At 40.8% G+C, this 25,782-nt stretch overlaps 1 protein-coding gene across 2 annotated transcripts in view; it reads left to right on the top strand.

Moving 5' to 3' along the window:
- uvssa (UV-stimulated scaffold protein A) overlaps positions 1-25,782 on the top strand; it is a 35,109-nt gene that overhangs the window by 4,085 nt on the left and 5,242 nt on the right. For both annotated transcript variants that reach the window (XM_086158232.1, XM_086158233.1), the window contains exons 5-13: positions 828-948; positions 2,351-2,770; positions 3,595-3,704; positions 4,853-4,981; positions 15,596-15,716; positions 22,681-22,879; positions 23,007-23,132; positions 23,231-23,414; positions 23,573-23,684. In XM_086158232.1, coding sequence (XP_086014358.1) covers positions 828-948; positions 2,351-2,770; positions 3,595-3,704; positions 4,853-4,981; positions 15,596-15,716; positions 22,681-22,879; positions 23,007-23,132; positions 23,231-23,414; positions 23,573-23,684 — 1,522 coding nt within the window. The remainder of the gene's footprint in view (positions 1-827; positions 949-2,350; positions 2,771-3,594; positions 3,705-4,852; positions 4,982-15,595; positions 15,717-22,680; positions 22,880-23,006; positions 23,133-23,230; positions 23,415-23,572; positions 23,685-25,782) is intronic.

Raw genomic sequence — 25,782 nt, 5'->3', positions numbered from 1 at the left:
TGATTTATTCTCATGAAATGCTGTTGATATCAAGTCGTGCTGAACTTTAACAAGGAGGAAACATTATTGATGTCTTGTTATCACGACAAGGACATGCTATGATATGGCGACAGCAAGTATAGCTACTTTTCTTTTCTAATAATTTCCATTATTATCCGTGTTGCTGCTGCTGCTGCTGTCTGTTTATTCATGGATGTCTTACTGTCTTCTCTCTCTCTATTTATATTTTATATTCATATCTATTTTACTTTTTTGACATTATAACTGTTACGCTGTTGCGTCAAAGGAATTTCCCCTATGGGGACCAACAAAGTTGATCTTATCTTATTAGTTGTCAAAATCTGTTTTCTGGATATTCTGTCTCTCATGAGCGCAGAGGCGCTGTGGTTTGTGCTTCCGGCCCACAGCAAGGAGGTTCCTGGTTCAATTCACAGGTTCTCCCCGTGTTTGTGTGGGTTTTCCTCCCGTAGTGTGAAAACATTGGGTCGACCGAGTAGCCCAGATGTGATTGATTGTTTGTCTCTATAAGGCCTTGTGGTTTTAATCTGTTTTTTTTATTTTTTTTTTTGCAGGGGGTGATTTTATGTTTTTGGAGGTATTTCTGGTTCGATATAATTTGATAGAAATTCTTAAGGAAATGATGAAACGGTACCTCACGATAATAACTAATTTAAAACATGGACACAGCCTAGCACAAATGTATTTACCTTGCAATTTTCAGTTGTCAGCGTTTAATTGTGATGGAGAATTTATTTGCTCAACATGTGGAATCAGCTCACAGAGTCAGCAATTTTCTGAACAGCTGATGGGAACAATGGTTTTTGCAGGTGGACTTTGACGATATTGAGGCTCGGACAATAGCAGAGAGGAGGAGGGAGGAGGAGAGACGGCAGAAGATGGAGAGAATCTACAAGGAGAGGTTGGAAGCAGCCACCAGGGAAATGGAAGGTAATGCTATCACTTTCTGTGTAAGCAATTAGCGGCTTTAATCCGCCAAAGCTTATCGGCTCATGCGACCGCCTCAAGTTGACACAACCTGTCAGTTATTTTTATGAATTTGGATCATAATTGCAAATTTGATTCAATCGTGAAAAACTAGAATATCAGTGGGCAAAAAGTCTGCGCACACATCAATCCTAATAATCCCTCAGGGGACGATCATGCCATAGACGTAGGGCAATATGACTAAAGTAAGGGCCTAGGATAACAAAATAATTGAAAAGGAATTGACCAAATAATGTTATTTCATCATTGAGAACAAGAACACACAGGAAAAGGTATCACTGTCACATGGAGATAAACCCCAGATTGTAATGTCTGCCAGGTGAGAGGGGCAGATATTCGAATGCTGATAACCCATCAATCTGATCAGAACCGATCTTTATTCACAGTCATTAGCATGGATTTGTCTGTGCTTATTGGCTTGAGAAAAAACCCATGATCAAATAAGTCATTATAAGTAGATTCAAGATTCAAAGTGTTTCTTATCACATGCACAGTGTAGAAACGTGAAATTCCTACCCGGCTGTCTGCAGTGCATTTGGATTTGTGCAGCTAGGAAGAGTGTAAACATTATTCTAAACATGATTACAGATATGAATATGGACGGTGCAATCCTACATTTGGTGTGCAACTCACAAAGCACAGGTGGAAGGATGAGTGCCGCTTAAGTGGGCATAATAATATGCACAATATATTTATTTTTTTCCAAAAATGAGACCCCCAAAATGTTTTTAAATATAGGATGTGTACAAGAAAGACAACAACAAAAACAAACCAAACAAATCAAAAGCCAAACGTAAAAAGTCCGATGACATCTGCTGAGACCACCATCTCAGAGTTTATTACAAATTATTATTACATTCATTATTACGTTACATTGCTCATAACGTCACTACCTCACCCATTCACTCACTCTGCTGTCTTTTTTCTTTTTTTTTCCCCAGCCCATCCTGCCCTTTTTTGTTTATTATTTTATTCTTGTCATTGTTATCGTCACTCTTTTTTTTTCTAATTTACTCTTTTCACCCTTACTGTCATTTTTTTCCTCCATTCTGCTCATTCTAATCTTTGATGTTGTTGCTGCTGTTGTTCTCTCTGCTGTCTATGCATTTGTGGATGTCTTTTGCTTTTTCTAATTGCCTTCTAATTGTCTGTCTATTTATATTCATATTTATTGTAACTGTTACGCTGGTGTGACAAAAGAGTTTCCCCTATGGGGATCAATGAAGTGTATCTCGTCTTATAAACTATAAAATGCACATTTAACTGAATTTGGCTGCTGTGTGTTTTTGATTTTGATCAGCCGCCTCTAACAAACGATCCTGCTTTGCTGTTGTGTCTTTGCCAGAGATGTACCAGGAAATCAAGGTTGCGCTGACAGAGATGGAGTCCTGCATGGCATTGCTTTTCCCCGGCTTTGAACGGGAAGACATCCAGCTAACCAACAAAAGCCCGCCAAACACGCCGCTGGACAGCAAACATGCACCGGGTGATGACAGGCCTTGCTGCAGCAAAGACCTGACCGGCGGAAGCAGAGAAGGGTCCCGAGACCACGGGCAGCACGGGAAGCAAAAGAAAGGACAGGTAGCCAGTGATGATGAGGGGAAAGAGGAAAAGAAGATGAGGGTGGCGAGCATGGAGGAGGAGAAAGAATCACCAGAGGATGCAACGGAGGAGGCGCCTGAAGAGGAGTCAGGTGAAGAGGATTTTATTCGAAACGCTGGGATCATTGCTCCTTCATACAGACTGGACTTGGACCTCAGTCCAGGTAAGCCCTAATGTAGTGAAAGAAGCTAATTTAGCCATATGTGTGTGTGTGTGTGTGTGTGTGTGTGTGTGTGCACGCATGTGTGTGTGTGGGGTTGTCAAATAGATTTACAACAATTGAAACACGCTTTCGAAACTAGAAACAATAAAAGTCATCCACTCAGCGGCCTATGAGTGCATAAAATAAATCTTAGTGTGAAAACAGTACCTTAGATAGATTAGTTAACCACATTTTTATCCTGCCTATAACACAAGGGGGCCACAGCTACAAAAGCAAAAGGACCACGCCAATCATAAACTCTTAAAAATAGGGGAATGTTTCAAAAACACTAATAAAATTGTGCAGCCGTTTGCATTTTAAGATGTTTATTGTGTTTTATTTATTTTTTTACACTGCCAGTGATACATATGCTAATGGGGGCAACTTACTGTATCTCTTTATCACATTATGAAGGACTTGAAAAACGCAACTGTATGTTTTTATCCTCAAGGTTGATAAAATTAAGCTTAAAACTTTCACCTTTATCCAAGATGCATTATCTAAATGAGGTCATTCGTTCCAACTTTAGATGTGTGGAACCACATTTAACAACATGTTAGCACTCCAGCAAAGAAAGATGTGCCATCTGGAAAATGTTATTGGTTAAGTGATTAAGTGATAAATTAACAGAGATGAGAAAAACAGACATAATACTGGTATACTGACACGGTCTCTTAAGATTAGTAATAGAGCTAGTAGTAATACAGCATTAATAGTAATACAGCATTATGATGGCGTTACACTATTATTATCTTTGTGTGCTTCCTCTTTCCTTTTCCACATAGTTTTTCACATCAGGGAGACTGACGACAATGAGGCTGTCATTTCAACCATACTGGACCTCCACAGGCTTCTCACCACTAAACATCTACCAGCAGTGCAGGCCTGGGTTCAGGTGGGTGTACATGGGATTAAACCATTTAATAAGATCGATGTATTTTGTTTCACATTGAACCGGAGCGTTCAGTCTGGTGCGGGGAATTCAGGCACGTGATTGAACAAGCATTCCACCCATAGATTTTTACAGATTTTTTTACACGCTCACTTTGCGTTTTTCATCCTCATACTGGTCCTGGAAGTATCTCTCACTTTTAACTTCTGCAGCTCTGAGGGTCTTTTCTAATGGTATGAACCACTAGTTACTCATACGGAATACTTGCTAAACCAGCAAATAAAAGAAACATTTACTTTGGCTTCTCTCTCATTGTGGACAGTTCATTAATGATTTTTTTCATTTTAGCCTGGTCAAATAAATTATTCTGTTAAATCAAATTCACCTTCCTGCCATTACAGTCCTGCTACACATTCCCCCAAAAAATGATGGGATAAGTCAAATTTAGAGCCTGCAATGGTAAAGTCATGAAATGACCTCGGCCCTTATTTACCAATATGCACTTCAAAATGTTCTTACATTGCACAGTATTTAGGTTCTATGGCAAAATCATTATTGGATTAAAACATGCCCACTAGCCCTTTTTTTTTACTTACCTCTTTGCATATATCAGCAAATCATAGTCATCAGTGGCATTAATTGAAGATATGGTCACAACGACCCAGGAAAGAAATTCAAAACCTTGTCAGGGAATGTATTCATTTTCATGTGCAGGTGTGGGTAGAAAAGAATCCCAAAAACTGGCTTCCAGGTTGGTGTCACATGAAAAGACGACACTTGCACTCATACCTGTCAAACCACACCTGACGAGAAAATCATAATAATAATGAAAAAAAAACGAAACAAACGCAAAAAACACTTCTAGTACGGCAGGCGAGAGTATGAAGTATGAAGGCTCAGTCAAATACCGCGCACAGGACAAAGGATTTAATCTCATTTTGATTCATCCGGAGTAGAGAATGTGTGATATTCTGGATATTATAACATTAAAGACTTGCTTGTTGGAGGAGGAGACAAAGCTTCCAGCACAATCTATGTCTCCTGTCTTAATTCTTATATTGTATGACCTCAATTTCAATGATTCAATTATAACAATATGAACATGTGAATTTTAAACAAATACTTGGTGTTTCTTATTTACCTTTATAAAGGTCTTCACCAAGTCGGGTGCCGAGCAACATCTTTTGAGACGAGCGTTGGACTTGAAGGTTTCTGTTGAAACCACCCTGCAGAAACACAAAGAGCTCTACATTAATTGCAAAACCAGGATCCGTAAAGTGGTGAGTTACCTCAACGTCCACTAATCTGTCTTACTTTACCTCTCACTCTGCTGACTTCTCCATAAAGTGAGGGAAATTTCTGCGTCAAACATTTCCCAGACCTGTTATTTCTGCATTTCTCTGAACGCCGTGCAGAACAGGCTAAATACCTGACCGTGGAGTCTGGAGATTGGCCAGTAGATGGCAACGTTCTTCAACCTATTAAGGTTGCCTGGCATTTTTACCCTGTGTTTGTCTCTCATCCGTATTCCTTTTTCCAAATAGTCACATAGTTTTTTTGTTCTGAAAAGTAGAATGAATTTCCCTCAAGGCTTGAATCAAATACAATATATTCAAAACTGCAACTTTATCAGAAAATAAAATGCATCTAGAAGTCAGTCTAAGATGTACAAATGACCAAAATGACTGTTACTTGCCAAGAGAAAATACCACCCAGATGGGGTGAGAACAACATTTATTTGTTTATTTGGAGTATAACCAAGAAGATATAAGTTCTCAAATCTCCATCCGGTATAGAAGGACTTAATCAACAACTCAGAATAGAGTCTATTTGGAGAACAAATGTTTTCCAAATGTTTTCCAATCAGCATCACTTGGTTTATGAGGTTACAAGATTCTGAAACCTGTTTGAAATCACACTGAAGTATTTCTGAGCAGAAACCCAAAAACGGCACTGCCACTGTATCAGCCAGAGACAACTGCACAAACAACGGGCTACTTTTTGCAAACCTCCTCCAAAAGTCTCATCCTTAAGGTGGAGAGTACACCTTCAAAGTTGTTTTTTAATATAAAAAGAGAGGTTAATTCACAAACTTATCTCTGGGGAAAAAGCATTTTGGTACAATCGGTCTTTATACGCCGTGTCGATGAGTCGCAATTGCACAAACTAGCATCTTTTTCAAGGTGAATGATACATTTAAAACGACATGAATGAATGGATAAAATAATTAAAGTCATTAACAAGGTATTATGCTCACATTTATAATTCTTATCTTGAAAATTGACCTCCTGTTTTACTCTTATTTTATTCTTTAGTTTGTTTTCTGTCATCGGTCAGAAAAAAACACTGATGATTATTATTGTTATTACTCAAATATTAATCGTACATTTTATATCAGGTGGGATGCTTCGAGAGTTGAATTTTTCCAGGTATTTCCAGGCATTTCGAAGGCCCATATTAAAAGTGGTGAAAGACAGACGAAAAAAACAAACGAAAAGAAGCGGCTCGTCGAGGTTTTAAAGGACCGGCGAATACAAACCGCTTGACTTGATGGAAAAAAAAAAAAAAGACATAAAAGTTGCAGAGTGTGAATCCATCTTTAGCTGAACGGAGCAGCAGAATGACAGTGACAGAATGCTGGGCTTCTTGCTCTGCCTGGTTATCACTGTCAGGGACCAGTCTGCTGCACCAGCAGGCTCAGCACTGTGATAACCACACAACTTACAGCCCCTTTATCATAATTAGCTTTTCCTTTTTAGCCTTAAAAGGCCGTCCATTACTGGGTCCTTCTCTATCGGTCCGCTGACACATCACACAATTGTTTTCTCACTCAATGGGGCTCTGTAGAGTTTCCCTGTCGAGGGGAAGCTGGGAGACGGAGACCATGGAAGAAAAAAAAAAACGGCGTCCATATAAAGCTCGAGACACGAGGGAAATGTGAAAGAAAAGTTGAACGGTATGTTTTACTTTTCATTATCGACTGCTTTTTTTTTTTTTGTTTGTTTGTTTTTTTCCCAAATGATGAAGTTGTCACATTTCAGCCTGCTAATTGGACAAGCCTGACCAAGCAATGCTATTTTACCCGTCTCTTTAAACCTTCCTGATTTCTTTGTGCCGTAAGGATCCACAAATATCTTACGTGGCCCACAGCGACACCAAAGTTTAAACTATTTTATTGTATACCCTCCAAATCAACTGGGAACGGGATTTTGCAAAAAAGTTGTACCCTTCGCTTTTTACAATTCTAATCTAATCATAAGGGCTTACTTCCCTTTCATAAAGTAAAATGAGATAAGATCCTTTATTTGTCTCAGAGGGGGAAATTCATCGGCTGAGGATAAAATTCAGCAGAGGTAAACTTTATCGACCGTCTGTTCAGTTCAAACAATCCCAAGACTGAAACTGACACATTCAAAAATCACAAGTCGGTACCATGTTTTGGTCTGGTCTTCAAGTTCTTCAAGACTGGGAGAAGTGTTCCTCAGTGACATTATTATTTACAAGTACGGCTGAAGTGATATGCATCCGTCTCCTCAGTAAGAAAAACAAGATTTAACAGTGCATATTAAGAATATCATTTATAGCAGCACTGTGCTTCTGGAGGTTCTCCGTCATCATGGTCTTGAAGATGTTTCTCCTCTCATCTGAGAGGCTTTCAGTTCTACTGGATGAGCGCGAACACCTCCTCAAGGGAATCAAATCATGTCCAGCGGCTATGAGAAGAAGATTTTGGCAAGAATTAACCATGAGCTGGATGACTGAGAACCTCCAAAGTCGGATTTAATGTAGCTCGAGTAAGTGAAGATTATTATGGAATTAATTTTAAATGAAATGTCCAGCTATGGTAATATGATAGATATTAGATATAGAACCCCTAAATGTCCCCAAGGGAAGGGACAAGCTGCTGGGGATTCAACAAAATAAGAATTAAAAAAAAACAACCAGGAGGTGGACGCTTTAGAATATCATATCAGAATTTAAAGATTTCTAAGCACTTAGCTTTTTAAGCTACTCCTACAAGCTCTGAAAAGCAAATATGCTTTTGGGTCATTAAGAAAAAGTCACCAAATACACCTGATTTTTGATTTCTGGCTCTCATTCAAAACTAGTTATTTGTCAATGTATAAAAGACAAATCAGGTACATTTATAATATAAAAGTGTATGCTAAGCATAGACATATTTTGACTTTTTTTTTTTAATTTCAGTGTTCACAGGAGAAAGTAGTTCTCCACTCATATGGAAGAGCATTTTGGTGACACTTTGCAGCTTTTGTGTCTGTGCACGTGCGGTGCTATTGAAAGTATTCAAACAAACAGCGGTGCATATTATCCTGCTTGTAGTGAGCTATAATTCATTCATAATTGCATTACTTAAATCAATCAGCTGAATCATAATCACCCCTACCTGAGAGTAATGGAGGGCTGAATTGTCAAATTTTTATAATTTCTCCGGTTTACAAAGTGCAAAAAAAGACATCAATAGTTATCTTAAATGGTCTCTACTAATTTGTTGAACATGTTGGTCTATAATACTCCAGCAGGGCTCCGTGACCCCAAGTGCAGAGAAGTGGAAGATAATGGATAGATGTTGGTCTAAGATTTAATTTTCTATGTAGTTTGCATGTTTACATGTCACTGCATGTTTTCATTTCCAGAGTTTTAATGCAAACATATTTGATAAAAAGTCAGTGTCAATGCCTACAGTCATCCAGAATTGGCTCTACAGCCCAGATGCTGATGTAAACAAATCTTGATAAATAGCAGATTTATCCATTTTAACCTGTCAAATGTCCCTTTTTAAAATGATACTGTGGTCGTGCTGCTGGCTATGATCGTTTTGTGAAGGTGTGAAACCCAAAGTGCAATGGCTGTTCCAACATTTCAATACAGCGCCATGATGGACGCTTCAGTGCCATGATGGGTTCGGAGACGTTAATCTGCAGGTTGATATTTATACATTGTCACTGACATGTGGGCACATACAGAGTGGAATATGACAGCAAGCTATATCAGAACGTTTCAAGGCATACTATACTTTATAAATTAGATAAAGTAAGAGGTTGAATGCGTGGAAGATTTTATGGACCTGATATTTTCTTGTTTTGCACTGTTTGTGGCTATTAAGCAACAGTACTAGTTTAATATAGTTTGTACTTGATGGTTTAATGTATATTTTACTGTTCTCGTGCACAGTGTACATCAGATCAGTGGGTCATACGTACTCATGACAGGGCGGTGGCTTTTCCTGCTGGGCCCGAGGCCTGTCGCGCCCCGACGACACCTGTGGTGGTCTGAGTAAGGCAGAAGTGTCCTCTTCCCTCGCAGGCCGAAACCTGACCGCGTACCGTGGGTTTGACTTTAGCTGAGGAACCACTGCGCCTTGACATTTCACCTCCTTAACCCAGAACATCTTCTGGTCGTGAGCTGTAAACAGCGAAGTCTTCCTGACACACCCTGCAGCAAAACCTAACGGGATGTTGCTCTGGTTGTTTCAGCCAGAGCCGGTGGCTCGCTTTCTTTACTTCCTTACGGTTCTTTGGTGGATCTGCTAAATGTGGCACCACGTAGGCCCAGATCTTTGAGCAGGCATGATGTTGACCTGCCCGTAAAATCCTCTGGCTCGCAGCTCCACTGGGTTCAGCCTCACGTCCCATCTACTTTCCATGCACTCTGCGACCAGATCTGCATACTTTGCCTTCTTCTGCTGCGCCGCTGTCCTCCCCCCGAGCTCCTCCTGCTCTATCTGCCACAGCAAGGTGGCAAATTCCTGCTCCTTCAGATTCCTCTCCTTCCTGCTCACCTTGGACCAGGATGGTTGGATTGCTCCAACCAAGGCCTGCCAGGATCAAACCCACCACCTTCTGCCCCTTCTTCTTGGCCATGCTTTTCATTCTGTGCTCAACCTTGGCGTTTGGTGAGGAGGAGTCCCTCACCTCCCTCACTAGCCTCGCCTTCTTTTGTAGACCAGAGTGAAGGATTTCAAGGGTCGCCGGAAGGAGTTCAATCCTTTCTTCAAGCGTTCGAGAAGCTCCTCGGTTGGCCCAGCCATTCGCGGACGAATCGAGAAGCTCCTCGGTTGGCCCAGCCATTCGCGGACGAATCGAGAAGCTCCTCGGTTGGCCCAGCCATTCGCGGACGAATCGAGAAGCTCCTCGGTTGGCCCAGCCATTCGCGGACGAATCGGTTGGCTTTCCCCTCCGTCTGTCCGACGGCTGACGAGGTGACTTCACGCAGCTTGAGAGCCCTCATCACCCTTGAGAACAGGGTGAAATGGCAACTGTTTTACCAGCCACTTTCAATTCCACCTACGGGCCTCTTGTTTGAAAGGGAATATGATATGCAGGCTTATTTGAACATAGAGTCCAAGGCCTTGTTTTATGTTGATAAACCATCTTATCACAGCACGATGAATGTAGCCACCTGCATCTTTCTGCAGATAAAGAAAGAAAGGCTATCTCTCTTTTCTTTTTATTTGTACATTATTTTGCTACAGTCTGTCTCTTTCTGACTTGCATAGTGGAAACGTGATTATGCCGCACTGTGTGCCTTGATTTCTCAGCCGATAGGAGCCGAGAGCAGCTTCAGCATCTAAAAGGAGCTACTTCTTCCACTTACAAAGACTTGCCAGCTCATAATGAATAAAAAGTAATATTGTAAAATTGGAAAGAATGAGCTTTTGCTAAGAAGTCCTCTTTCTGTATTGCAACAAATCGCTTTTTGTGTTGGAATTATAAAGAGCCAAACACAAGGTCTGAGCGTTTGCAGACATGCTATCATATACATTGTGAAATAATTGTCAGAATATAATGTAATTGGGATCAATACATAGTTCAAAACATTGCTTTACATAGTTAACTGAAATTTGCAGCAGTGTTTGATCTGTTTGTTGTTTGAGCGTGAGTGTTCTGTTCTGTTGTATCTTCTGATGCCATCGGAGATAGCAGGTCTTTTTATCAAATGAAGATTGCATCCTGTATTAATTAGAAAAAGCAGGGAGCACCTTTTGATTTTTAAACTCCTAATGTCCTGTTTTTGTCTTCTAAAGCTGGAAATTCAACTGCCATGAGACATGAATTTGTACTGTGCAGCAAAATATAATTTAATCCTGCATTATCTTGTTGATCAATGTGATGGACGATCTCTTGATCTGGACTACATTTATGAGTAATTAATCTTATCAGGTCATTGTCTTAACTTTTGAATGTGTTCATCATCTCGTGCCTGGAACACACAAGACGAAACTCTCCAGGGTAATGATGGTTTTTTTATTTTCTTTTAATCGCCTTTCAATTTTCAACATGCTTGCCAGAAGAAAAAAAATGCACACACTTTTTGCATGCTTGAAAATGTATGTGCTTATTTACATGGACGTGAACAAGCTGTGATGGTAGATGTTGAAACAACAAAATTGTCCACTTCACTGGATCAGCAAAGATTAATGCTAAGCCTGAGCTAAACTTAAATGATCGCAATGTTAATAAATAAAAATGAGAATAAAAATAAGAAGAAAATGGTCTATTTCTACTATTTGGATGCACTTGAGTCTTGCAATGAAATGATTTCCAAATTGAAGCGGATAGATCAGCCGGGAGGATCCTGGATGTTCAGACGATCTTTGAAATCTGTGTTGCAGCTTCATATCATCGATCTCCGAGACAAACCGGGCTCCACACAATCCCAGCGGCGTTTTGCGGGGTCTCATCATCCGATTTGAATTAGATATCTGTTTATTTAAATACTCGCTTCCAAGGTACTTCCCTCGTAAAATCACCAGTAATGTATAATTTGGTGATTGCAGAAAGCAGGAATGAATAATGACTCTTTTGATCACAGATTGAGACATCGTGGGTACGGAAAGTGAACTAGACAGTTGAGAATAAGCTCCTTGACTGAGAAAGGTTTAGTAATCCCTGGGCTGGCTAATAGACCTGCCAGGCTAGATTAGCGAAATAAAGATGTCACCTTTTACATCATATAAGCTGACTGCTCCCTGGAGACAGAGGGTGCATGTTTGGGACGGTTGGGGTGGAGGGGTGTAATAGGTGAAGCAGCGGAATAAAAGGAGCTGTGTGGGGTGAGAGAGGAAAGATAGTGAAGCGTTTTTTTTTTTTTTTCCTTCTCATTACCATGGTATCCCATGGGATCTTGTGGCAGTAGTAATGAATAGCAGAGCAAGATGGTGATAGATATCTTGGATGTTATGGGAAATCACACTTCACTGAAAGCTTTAACTCTAATTAGTTTGAAAATATGCTGTAATCAGCCCGTGATAGCTGACTCAAACCCTGCAGATGAGTGACTTTCGAAGGAAAATAACACAAAATAACGGGAACTATAAGCAAATGAAAGGGACCTTGATTAAGCTCGATGCACTCAAGGAAACACCTTATTAGTGTAGGAGTAAGTATGTCATCAAACACACTTTATATTATCTTTGTATATTGTGTTTATGAAGCAAACTATTTCATTTGGAAGGAAAAATAGGTGTTATAATAGAGGCATTAGGGACGCACTGCAGTCCAAAACAACCATTTCCATTTGACCCTTAAATGTAGAATGAAAAGTTGGTGTTTGTGTTTGTGTTTGTGTGTGTGTGTGTGTGTGTGTGTGTGTGTGTGTGTGTGTGTGTGTGTGTGTGTGTGTGTGTGTGTGTGTGTGTGTGTGTGTGTGTGTGTGTGTGTGTGTGTGTGTGTGTGTGTGCGTGCGTGCATGTACACGTGCATGCATGGGTGCGTGTGTGTGTGTTTAGCCGGGTGGACAGCTGTATTAACTTGTCAGGGGAGACAATAGAGACAACCACAAAGGGTGTTTTTTTTACCTTCCTCTTCTCCCCTCTCCTTTCTCTCCACTTTCACATCATCCTCCTCTTAGCGGTCTTCTCTTCTGATGTGCATGTGATGGTTAACCCACCCCTCCCCTCTCAGCCATACACCTGACTTATGGCTGTGCAGTAATAATTTGCCAGACCTTGGCGGTGCTGAGTGTACATTAGCATATAAATAGCAGATGCACTGAATGCCCATCACAGTCGACTACATTTAATTTTTGGTTTATAAGATTGAATGGTTTTTTAAAAGCAGCGCCATCAAACTTGCCAAGAGACAAATGAAGTCAGGGGAGCTGTTGTCCAAGGCGGTATCCTCACATCATTTTTCTAAAGTATAAGAGTCTTAAGGGAGAGGAGGGGCAAGAAGGCCTAATGCTACAGAAGCTGAATAGATGTGACACCTGTAGCAGCAACAGTGTACTTCATTTTTGATCTCGTTCTAAGGACATGCCTGTCACGCATCAGTGTGTATTAAATATTTACTTGAGACTGTAGAAAAGTGTGTTAAACCTCAAACCCACGGGGCCTGTTGTCCAGTAGGCTGAATAAACCATCGTCTGTCGGCATCAATTAGTCTTTTACTACACGGACTTATTATGAAGCTCTGTTTTTCTAAAGTAGTGTATTTTACCATACATAGTTCCTGTTCCATGCCTCCTCATGTTTCATCCATAGTTGCAGAAAACATATTTACTTGCTCTGTCAGGTTCAGCTTCAATTTCCTTTTCTTTTCTTGCCATGCTTCAGTTCATATTCGTTCCTAATGTGTGTTGGTCAATGTATTAACAACTCCTGCTGCCGCTGTTTGAAAGACAGCACCTGGTAACTAATGAAGATTGTAAAGAAATTTACCACTTTGAACTGAAAGCACCCGTCCGATTTTGAAAGTTGTCACCCAGACGCAAATACAACAGGAAAAGAGTGGGAGAATCCTGGCATAAATCAATAAAAAAATATAGGAAATACATAAATGAGGGATTAAACACACACACACGCACTGCTCCAAAAAATCAAGGGCACACTAAAATAACACATCCTAGATGTGAATGAATGAAATATTCTAATGAAATATTTTGTTCTTGACATAGTTGAATGTGCTGAGAACAAAATCACACAATGGAAATGAAACGTATGAACCCATGGAGGTCTGGACTCCAAATGAAAGTGTAAAAACACACTCCAGTTCGATCCAACGTTGATGTCACGTCCCTAAAACAAGACAAAATAAATCAGTGTCGCTTCCTCAGTTTGATTTCACACAAGCGTGATTGACTTGGAGTTACACTGTGTGTTCCCAAAGTGTTCCCTTTATTTTTTTAGCAATATATATATATGTGTGTGTGTGTGTGTATTTGTCCCCCTGCAATGGCAGTTTAAGTGAGTTTCACCAGTTTTAGTTAAATCAGCCATTTGTATCGCTCCCGCAGGAACTCCTCTCAGCTGTATAATATTCTACCCCTTGTAAGTCCCAAAGTATAAACCAAAACTCTGTTAAAATGCAAAGAAGCCCCTCATGAAGCTATCATTTGGAACAGAGGCAATCATTTCCCTTTTGCCGCCAGTCAGCAAAATGTTTCCAGAGGAAAGTCAATTCTATTGTGAGACTTACAGGACTGCTTTGCCATCTGACAGGACCCGATGCTATCAGGATTAAATTAAGGTGAATTAGAGACAAAGAGGGGGGAAAGGGATGGTGTTAGGGCACGATTTTCCACGAGCGGGGTGATCACTTCTTGGTCTTAGGTCATCGCTCAGAACGGAATAAACCTGCTGGCCTTAAAGCAGACAAGCGCAGCGCCTAAATGTGTAGGTGCGTGCACGTGCTTGCACGTCCGCTCAGTGTAAATCCATCATGCTCTGCAATTGAGTAAGAGCGGCGACGGAGTGGAGTAATGGAGAAAGTTTGGTTTAGTGCTTAAAATGTTACAGTTCTGTTAAACAGTGTTCTCTTAGCTTTAGCTAAGAAATAAATAAGATCAATCTTCAGTATCTTCCGCCTCAGCTTAGTTCTGTGCAACATCTTTTTTCAGATTAAAAGGGTTATTTGTAGTTCCAGCAGCACTGTTCTGTCTGAATTGGAAGAACGTCTCCCCGGAGTACCTTTTTTGTGTTGTCTGAGTAATTTTGACAACCGTAGTACTTCTTAAATACAAAACAATGCTTTTATGATTGTAATCGCATGACATTAATCAGAATCAGGATCAGAAAAACGGGATTTGTCCCCGAGGGGCAACTGGGGGGAAAATAATTAATCAGTCATCACAAAGTCTAACTTTCATTTCATAAACTGTCAGGGATTATTTTACAATCATTCAAATCTTGCAAATAATTACTGCCAGAACTGTCATTCGTGGTTGGAAGTCGCACTGGATATCACAGCTTCGATAGTAAAAACACGGCCTCTTTCCCCGGAGTCGTCGCCGTGGCAACATATCGAACATAGCGTCGTATGTGCGCGGCTGCCGATGGATGTCAGTGGCTGCATTCCACACACAAATGATGGCAGGAGCTTTGAAGGAGATTTGGACCGAACGTCGTTTATTTTTGTTTCGTTCAAAATTTCATGTCCGTCGACTGCGTTGGTCATTCCGGCGACCGACTGGAAATAGACCGGAGAAGGCTGCTGATGTTTAAACCTGAATAAATGTATCGTTTAAGCTTGAGCAAAAACAACAGGCGACCTCTGCTGTAGAACATCAATGTCATTTGATGGGGAATCGTCAAATGCAAAGAGGGAAAACATTTTTTTTTCCTCGTCGAAACCCCTGATTTGGACGCTCCCTCTCGAATGCAACACTTTGAAAATCAATCGCCTATGAGATCTCTTCCTCTCTCTGTCTCTCATTCTCTTTCTGGATATGTAGAAATGTCAAGAAAGATTTAGATTTTGAAAAAATGAAAAGGTATTTCATATTTCCGTATTACGTGAAGAGAAAAAAATGGACAACTTATCGGCGAGAATAGCAATGCACAATAATAGTCGGGTCGGGTTTAGACTGTACTTGTGTTTAGCAAAAGAACATGCATACATATGTTTTTATTTTTTGCTCTATTAAACCTCCAACAGATGAAATCTTCACCTGGAGGAGAAGATGTGGACGACGACGACGACGACAGTGATTTTGATGAGGTTCCAGAGAAAGAAGGATATGAGCCATGCATCCCAAAGCATCTGTGGGCCGAATATGGTTCGTAACTACCACACACACACACACACACACACACACAACCTTAACCCCATCACTCACCCAAACCTTAACCCAACTTTGACACTAATCATACACCCCTTTTTTGAAGGGGATGCAGTTCACAACTGCAAAACATCTTTTTGACATCACAAGTATAGTGGCTTCCTGGTCGTTTGGACCCCATTAACATGATAAAACAAGGATTGAAACACTCCCGTCCCTCAAAGCCTCGGACACGTGCACAAACAGTGAGGTTAAGCTACAAACGTAGACCTGCTGCCGCCCTAATCCTTTAAGATTCATGCAGACGTTGCACAAACACGAAACCATTCTTCAAAGAAGCAGCCCAATCTGGGTAAAAAAGCAGGTGCCTTTGACAAAGTGTATATTTGTAAACATTTCGAGCAGGGAATAGTACAGTGTTTGCAGCACACGGAGTTTGCTTTCACACAGACGCTTTATTCAATTGGAGATTTGAACCGTATAAATTCCTGTATGAATTTGTTGAGTAGTTGAACATTCAGATATTTTCTACTCACTGCAATTTCCACATATCACACGCACTAGTTTTAAGGTCTTGCATATTTACATGGTAAATAGTGTGAGGGTGTGCCATTCAGTCAAGAAGATAAGACTTTTTAAAGTCTGTGTTCATTTAATTTCATTTAGTTCAGTTAGGATTCGGGAGCGTCCACACATGTATGGATTTGTGTAAAGCTCAGTGTGTTTTAATATTTAATAATGAATACAACATATTATTGTATTAATATTTAATAATGAAGTTGTAACCCAGATTCACATCTAAATGATAAACATCCAAACACAGTTGGTCGTTGACGATGTTGCGACATTTTCATATTGCGTGTGTTAAGATGCACCGCAACGCGGTCGATCAGTTTGTAAACCATACACCGCAATCGCAGTTAACCCGGTCAGCTCACTGACCAGTTTGATGGCTCGGGATTTCCTTTTCCAATATCGCGGTCGAGAAGCCGCCCGGTCGTATTCGCCGGTCTTTCTCTGGCATCACACTGTAACAGAGACGGGGTATCAGATTTCTCAAGAGTTTTCTCTGAGTGCCGTTAATTGATTTTAACCTGTCAGGACGTCCGTTTCCCTTCATCCACAAATTTGCCGCCATGCACTATAATATATGTACGGTTATATCATTTCCCTCCCGATGTCCTGGGGTGTCCTGGTTGCGCCGTGCAGCTCCAGGCAGCTTTAGATTACGAGCTAAATGTTCAGGTCATTAAACAACTGCCTGCTCATTGTACCGCTGAGTCAGTGAAACGACACACCTAGAGCCGTGTACCTCGCAGATCAGCTGGACCACGTTACATCTGCCAGGGTGTGTGTGTGTGTGTCACTGTTGTAACCTAACTTTAGTTCTTACATATATGCTTGAGACATGTTAATCAAAACAAAGGTTTGTGTATGTGTGTGTTAACGCGTCCACCGAGATGCTATTTGAAACATGCACAAATAGGCGGTATCTGCTTGAGTACGAGGAGTCAATAATGCATGTAATACATTTCACTCATGTAATATATAAATATGTAAAATCATGTAAACGCAAAAATCATGTAAACGGTTCATATCCAAATGCACTCCGGACAGCAACGTAGGAATTTCACAGTCCAGGGAAACAGTTTCTACACTGTGCATGTGACATTAAATGCTTTCAATCTTGAATGTAAACAATATTTTTTGCTCATTAAGGACATAATATTGTGTATCATAAAAGTAATCACACATTGACATTATTGAATCTTTTGTGAAGGCAACCTTTTGAGACTTTAACACACAAAATAGTCATTGTGTATATATCTAAAACACTCCTGTTTTTACACTGTAATGTAAATGTGATATCCAACAAAGGCCACACGCTCTTCTGTCAAACGTAGTGTTAATTAAAAACTAAACAGCTGCAGCTTTTACAGTAATAGATTTCATGGTCAGTGGTCAGTGGTCTTTAGTTTTTTTTAAAAATCAGGGATGGACAGTTGATCAATCGGGTGAAGCCCAGAAGAAGCTCCAGCGTTGACTGATGAAGCCTGAGGCATGTTGTTTCGGAGGCTGTCCGTGCACCCAGTTCTATTTGACACTATCTCTGGAACACCTTGGGGCAAGTTCTTACAATATTTCAACCATTACAGAGGCATGAAGACAACTGCCTCTGGTAGTCGGAGGTCAAGATCACCGTGGCCTCATATCTATCCCAGTATTTAGATGGACCATGCTAGGAATACTCAGAGAGGGTTCACTGGTCTCAGGAAAACATGGCTTGGGCAAGAGATGTTTGTAATATTTGTTGGCATGGTCTCATTTTGCACCCAAAAGGAAAGGGACAATTCCCTTGAGCCCAAAGCCCTTTTCTGTATTTTTTTCTTTTTTAACCTCATAGCTCAGGAAGAAGGTATTTATTCACTTTTATTCAGGTCTTTCAGGTCCATTTTGATGTCTGCATGAATATAGATTACATTTTACTGACAGGAAGATTCATTCAACTATGACATGCTGTTTTTTTTTTTTTTTGTTTTTTTTCCAAGATCGGTTTTAAGTACTGCAACTATCATTATCAGAATGTGATGCTGAAGCTCCAGGCAACAGTAAATGCTGAACGGTGCTGCTCAGTCAGCCATATTTAGAGGAGCCATAATCACTCATATAGATTCATATGTGTTCTGGATGATTTTGTGTGTATCTAGGTTAATGACACCATAAGAGTACATGTTGGTTACAGTGCTATTATCGCTAGGTCAGCCTTGTTGTTCTGGCTCCACGGTGCCCTTTGACCTTCAGTGAAAACTCCCTGCCAGTCTTCTGAATTATTGCATTTGCACAAATCCTCTCCTGGATCTGCAAGCTCACCCCCCCCCCCCCCCATCCCTCCACCTTCCTCCATTACTAATCAATTAGACACTCAACTAATTAGATTTTATCAGTTGTGGCCAAATCAACTGTGTGGGGTGGCTGTGTGTGTTGTGTGTGTTGTGTGTCAGGGTGATTAGTGGTTGACGAGGTAATGACATAGACCATACCAAATTAACAATGCAACCCCTCTAATGAGCTCCTATTAGCTCTTCACCCACATTTTACCACACACACACACACACACACACACACAGACACACACAAACATGCACACAGTAATAAACAATCTCCAGAAATAACAATGCTGTAAGTCCATTCCTGAGTACTTTCTGGGCAGGTGGCTTCACATGTTAAAGGCTGAATGATAGAATTTCATCTCTAATGAGTTCAGGACTTTTTTGGGTCTTTCTGTCCCCACATTTCCTGCAGCTGCTTCTACTGATGAGAGCGTTACATATATGCACTGGTTTGAATGTGCTCGTGTAACTGCTTCTAATTTTGAAAGTCATCAGAATTGAAATTATGTTAAAATTTGATGAGGATTTTTTTTCTTATTTTTTTTTTTAGATATATATCCCGCAACTAATTTTTTATTTTACTTTTCTCAAGCACAGTCAACAATTATGACTTTCCAGCTGCCGATTAATTGCATTCATGAGTGTTTTTTTTTTTTTTTTTTTTTTTTAAATGCAATATCGCTGCTTATCGCCTCTCATTTTTCCAGGGATCATTTGTTTATAGGAATCTTTTCTGCTCCCTCTATTTCTACTCTCTATTTCTTTCCTCCCGTCTGTCTCGCTCTGTCACTCTGATTATCAGTCCTCTTATCCCTGCTCTGTCAGGACACTTATCTCCTCTTTCTCAAATTAACATTTTAATTACAGGCCCTGCTTAACCCTGGGAAATCAATACCTCTTTCCACCTTTCCTCTCTCTGTTTCTCTCTTTTTCTTTTTCCTCAATCCCCGTACTCCCCCAGCCCCCAACCCTGTGCTCAAACACACACTGCACACATTTTCTCCCATTGATCTGTGCGTCCTAACAACATCTAGACAAACCTCTGCCATTTGCCGGTTTAAAAGAGCAGATTGAGCCTGTATTTCACCATCTGACAGAAAGGGAGAAGGTGGCATGATAGAAAAACGGAGGAGGAAGAGTAAATTTCGGGTCAGGATAACAGGACTTTACTTCAATATTGACAGGGTTAGTTGTGTTTAGATAAAGCGCCTCACATTGGAAACCCATTTTTCAAATGCTATATTAGCATACAGTTATAGCTGTAACACAACACTGAGGTGGCAAGGAGGATAAGAAACAGGATCGGTAAAATAGAACAAAAGGGCATTCAGTTGGGCTCTTTCTGGACATAAGTAATCTTCAAAAGCTTGAAGTCGGATGTGTCTAATTCCTTTTGCTTATTGCTTTAATAGCCATTAGCATGGCTTTCCAAGCAGCTTTGTGCTAATTTCAAAATGAATCGGAGACTCGCTGCGCATCCGAGCAGCAGAGATATTGATAATTTACTTTCGTTAATACTGATTATTCTATCAGTAAGACATGCAAGGTTTAAATATCTTACATAGGACCAAATTTAAATCAGCCTTTCTACCTATCTCTGGAGAAATGCTATTCATTAAAGGAATCAAGGTAATACGTTCAGGCGGCTTTCGTTCAATCGAGCAGACTTATTGCCGATAATTGATATCCAATTTAAACACGTGCTGAAACTCTAGCTTTGAGACACTGAAATCAGCTGCTGTTATTTTTTGTTCCCACTGTTTTTTTTGTTTTTTTGGGGGGGAGATTAATCTTCTGTCATTTGTTGCCAATAGTTTTAACATATGTTTATTTACTTTGTTACTTTATTTTAGATAAGCATAGTTTAGTTTATAGAGGAGCAAGCTTTTCTTTAAGGTACATATCATGGCCAAGTAAATTTCCCTTTCACAATGCACACTCCTTTTTTACCAGACATCATTTGGATGGTTAAGTAATCCGATTACTTGGTTGTGCTCCTAAATGAACCCGAAAGAACCATTTCAGTGTGCATGGACAACCCTCTTGTGGTAGTAAAGGAACCTGCTAAAATTGTAACATATTTTCATGTCAAGGCATTAGTCACACAAAATGTTTGTAATGCTCATCATTTGAAAACTAAACATTTATTTAGACACCTTGACCCATCAAGTCAGAACCAAACTCTTTGCTCTTGTTAGCGATGTTTGTGACGAAGCTGCACTCAAATTGTACTTTTTTTGTTACAAGTATGTGATTGAGACCAAACATGACCATGCTGATGCGTTGCCAATATTTTTTATAATATAGCAAAATATATAGTGCAGTCAAAAGAGTCTCAGCTTTTGCAAGTCTCTCTCTCTCTCTCTCTCTCTGTATTATCAACAGTTTGTTTATAAATAAGAGTGACTTGTTATCTGTGGTTTTCCCTGTGGATATTTTAAGTCCATTTTAGCTTAAAGAAAGCGGTCAAGGAAAAATAGAGGTTGGGATTTTCCATATATTGTCTCATGATGTTGAATTAAAAGCAAAACAAAAACAAAACACTACATAATAAGGGTTCTTGGAAATTACGGTTAAATGCAGTGTTTTTTTTTGAATGAAGTACAAAAATACCTTAATAATGTGTGGGCTCAGCATGTTGGCAGCTCTGAGCTCACCAATGTCCTCTGACCTCCCTGGCAGTGTTTAAGGTCTGCTTGATCTCCAGATTGTTTGTTTGTGTTTGATTCTTTGTCATCATCTGTCAAAGTTGCCGCCTTGAATTTTGAAGCGCATGAAGTCACATTGGCCAGTCTTTGTCAGGCATGATAATACAGAGTCAAATCCACCGTGGTCAATTAAAACATTGTTGCACCAATAGGTTGTCATTTGTTCATCAAGTGACGTCAACTTATTAAGGCATGGGGGAATTTGAAGTGAATCCACACACCGTGGAGATGTGTATTTTGCCCGATTAAAGTATGTTTGTTTGTTTGTTTAGAAGTTTATAAGAACAGTGTACAATTACATTAAGCACAGAGGCAGAGATGTTTGTACCAGATTGTAGCTCAGAGCTAATTTCCATTAATGTATGGATTCCATTTTTGCAGTGGGCGTAGAAAAGCCAAGACGTTTTTGACCAGATATGTGACATCACTGGCTTCATGTTGTGATTAACCCCTTTGTTTTCTCATAAGGTGTTTTAAGCACATTGCCATGCCTGTGCTTTCATTGGCTTTTTGGCAAAAATTGCCTTTTGGAAATATTTTACCCGCACAATCATATATATAGGAATTGTTCGCGTTGCAGAGTGGCTGAGATATATAGATATAGATATTTGTATATTATATTTGTATAGATATTATTTGTATTTCTTATTCTCCCTCCTTCCTACTATTATATATTATTATTATGTTTTACTTGAAACTCTGGCACAACAATTTCCTTCGGGATAAATAAAGTTGTTTTATTCTTATTATTCTTATTCTTATAGATGAACACACACACACAGCACACACGACCAGAAATGTAATAATTAATTTGCCAGTTTAAAGGTCTGTGATGTCGGGTAAATAAATCGGAAATATTTTTGAAGTAAAAAGGTGAAGGTTTAGCAAAAATAGAAAAAAAGTTATCATCGATGATCATCGGTTCCTAGAACCCGTTACAATCATGGAAAGACAGGAAGCCGAGCTGGAGGTGGCAGAGATGAAGATGTTGAGGTTCTCTTTGGGAGCGACCAGGATGGAGAGGATCAGGAATGAGTCCATCATGTTAGATGTTTTGGAGAGAAGGTCAGATCCCTGAAGGGAAAAGCCCAAAGGAGAAGAATCATCCATTTGTAAATCCTTCCGTCCCTGAACGTGTTGACTCATTTTCATTGGTGACTTATAAGATTGCAATGAAACACATGTTTTTTTTTTAGACATAAAACCTCATTTACGTGCCAATTTTTTAAGGAAATTAACAAGAAGGCATTCCCTATGTTTTGAGTCTTGTAAGAACATTTATTCTTAGGATTCTCTCTGTTAGACAAGATACTATCAGTATGAATTACACCAAATCACACGGATGTCATTCGTTTTCGGCAGGCTTGGATTCCTCTCCTTCAACCTCAGCGGCCGATGCCACAAAAAAGCCTCCTGCTAATCCCTCTAAGCCTCTACCCCCTCCTCCATCTTCCAACGCCAGAAGACTTAAGCAACTCTTAGAAGAGGAGAAGGATCCAACCTGCGCTGCTGCTACGCTACACCTCCTCAGGAAGAACCTCCATCTACCCTCTGAGTCGAGGTGAGCTTCTCTGTTCAATTCTTCTGTCCTAGTTACATTTGAGAAGCCCCTTCATATCATCTCCCCCTTTCCCGAAATGCTGGTCATATGAAATTGTCCCAAACCGCCCATGTTTCCTCTGTTGCAGTGCCTCTGAGCCCAGCACATCTCAGTCCAGTTCACACCAGAAAGCTGCAGAGGCTCCTGTGGTTCCATTTGGTTTGGACTTGTATTACTGGGGCCAAGAGCAGCCTAATGCTGGCAAGATCATCAAGTAATGTTCTCACACACACACACACACACACACACACACAAGCAACGCTCACACACACTAGGTCTTCTGTCATTTGTAAATATGCCATCCTTCAACAGGTCGTCCTCTCAGCATCAGTTCTGGGTTCCGGCTGAGGTGGAGGAGGAGGTGGAGAACAAGGAGCTGCTGGAAGAGAGCAGAAGCAGATACATTTCCTTCCCTGGACCTTTCATTCCAGTCACCCATTACTGTAACGCACCACTGGGTAACGGAAAGTTGTGCAAGAGACAGGACAGACTCAAGGTAACACTGCAGGCTGCTGCTCATTCTCAATATGTCACTTTTGCCCATATATATCTGCAGATCATAAAATCGGTACTTTTTTTCATACTGACGAGCCAAACAATTGCGTTTTTGACTGGGTAGTTACAGAATGCAATCTGTAAACACGTGTCCCTCAGTGTCCTTTCCATGGCCAAATAATACCTCGAGATCCAGATGGACGACCCTGCGATCCAAAAGACCGTCGGAGAGAGGAGGAAGAGGAGAGGAAGAGGAAACAGATGCAGCCCGGTGAAAAAGAACGCACACAAATAAAAGTCTTTCACGTAATGAAATGTTGGAAAAAAGGAACAGAAAACCCTCAGTTCCTTAACATGGAAAAGGGGCGGCGGTGTGGCTCTGGTAGTACGAGTCTTGGAACCTTGGAACTGAACATCCTTGGTTCCTGTTGAAGAGTTGTCGAGCAAGACGTTGAACCTTCAACTGCTCCTTGGCAGATAAATGCAGATAACATTTTTCTGCAAGGGATTAATACATGTTTAAGAAAAAGGGGGAGGGAGATTCTGTCTTTGTGGATTGTAAACATTACGTGATCAGTTCCCATAACTCTCCAAAGTCACACCTCCAGGGTTATTTACAGATGGTTGTATTCCTACTATCTGTTTAGTAGAAAATCCAAAAAGGTATGATTTGAGCTGATGTACTCTTATCTTCTTGTGTGGAAAGTAGTAAAATAGAAAAGAAAGTAAAGAAAAATCATGAAAGATCCAAACAGTCAAGGAATGGAAAGGTGAAGCTATGGGCCAATGTTTCTATGCAAGGAATTTGGGGATTCCCCTCGCTTCAATCGCCTCATCAATACAATCAAAACAAGGGTCTGTGTGTGGTGTGGGTGTGTGTGCATGCATCTCTCTCTCTCTCTCTCACTCACACACACACACACACACACACACACACACACACACACACTCCCTGTTCCCACAGCATGCATTGTTGTGAAATAGCATCCTTTGATACAAACTGCTGTATTGATCCATGAGTCAATCACAAACACACTAGCCTGTGTGTGTGTGTGTGTGTCTGTCTGTCTGTCTGTCTGTCAGACAGACAGACAGACAGACAGACAGACAGACATCAAAAATATTGAGTAACGTAGCTGCAGATGCACGACCGAGTATAAACACGTATAAAAGTTAGCTACAAGCATTGAATTAAACACTACACCTGGACTTTGCATTTATACCATCATTCATTCAACTGTAACCCGTCATCTGTGAACAAATGGGGTTTTGATGCTGATGATGAAGTGGACAGAACAAGCATGTTGTGAACCACTGGAGCGTTGCCTCCACTTTCAAAAGTTCTGCCTCAGCATTCTGTCATGTTCTTGATGAATAATTTAGAAAAAGCATACAACAGGGTGCCGAGAGAGGAACCATTGTACCTTGCGAGTAAGCCTAGAGTGGCAGAGAAGTATGTTAGACTGGTGCAGGACATGTATGCGAGCTGTGTGACAGAAAAGTATAAGATGAAGGGAGTCAGGAGTCAGCTCTGAGGACCTTCTTGTTTGTAGTGGTGATGGACTGGGTTACAGATGAGGTTAGACAAGCATCTTCATGGACCATGATCACTGCAGGGGACATTGTAGTCTGTAGAGACAGCGGGGAAGTGGTGGATGAAAATCTAGAGGTGGAGGTATGCTCTGGAAAGGAGAGCAATGAAGGTTAGCAGCAGCAAGACAGAATGCATGTGTGTGAATGAGTGGGGCCCAAGTGGACTAGTAAGACTACCAGTTGACTAGGGTCAACTGCCCAGTGCAATGGAGATTGTAGAAAAGAGGTGAAGAAACACATTCAAGCAGGTGCTGTATAGTTTAGGGAACCCACCTCGAACCCGCTGGTGTTCCCCTGCGGTGAGGGATGGTGTCAAACTCAAGGAGTCCTATCATGCCTTTTTGGCCTCTGGGGCTGGTGGACTCTGGAGTGGGAACTCCCATTTCCGGGGGTGCTGTTGGTGAAGCAGTCAAAAAGCTCGTCAGTAGCGGGACCTCAAGGGTGGATGAGGTCCGCCCTGGGTTCCTCAAGGCTCTGGATGTTTAGGGATGTCCTGGCTGACACGCCTCTGCAGCATTGCGTGGACGTTGGGGACAGTGCCGCTGGACTGGCAGATCTGGGTGGTGGTTTTTAAAAAGAGGGATCGGAGGGTGTGCTCCAACTGCGGGGAGATCACACTCCTCAGCCTCCCTGGTAAGGTCTATTCAGTGGTGCTGGAGAGGAGGATCCATTGGATCGTTGAACCTCGGATCCAGGAGGAGCAGTGTGGTTTCTGTGGACCAGCTCTATAGCCTCAGCACGGTCCTCGAGGGGGGAATGGGAGTTTGAGCAACCAG

Source organism: Fistularia commersonii, chromosome 13 (genome assembly GCF_037954325.1).
Source record: "Fistularia commersonii isolate RoL2024-O1a breed Wild chromosome 13, RoL_Fcom_v1.0, whole genome shotgun sequence".
In the NCBI taxonomy this organism is placed as follows: Eukaryota; Metazoa; Chordata; class Actinopteri; order Syngnathiformes; family Fistulariidae; genus Fistularia; species Fistularia commersonii.
This window is presented reverse-complemented; position numbering and strand designations above follow the sequence as displayed.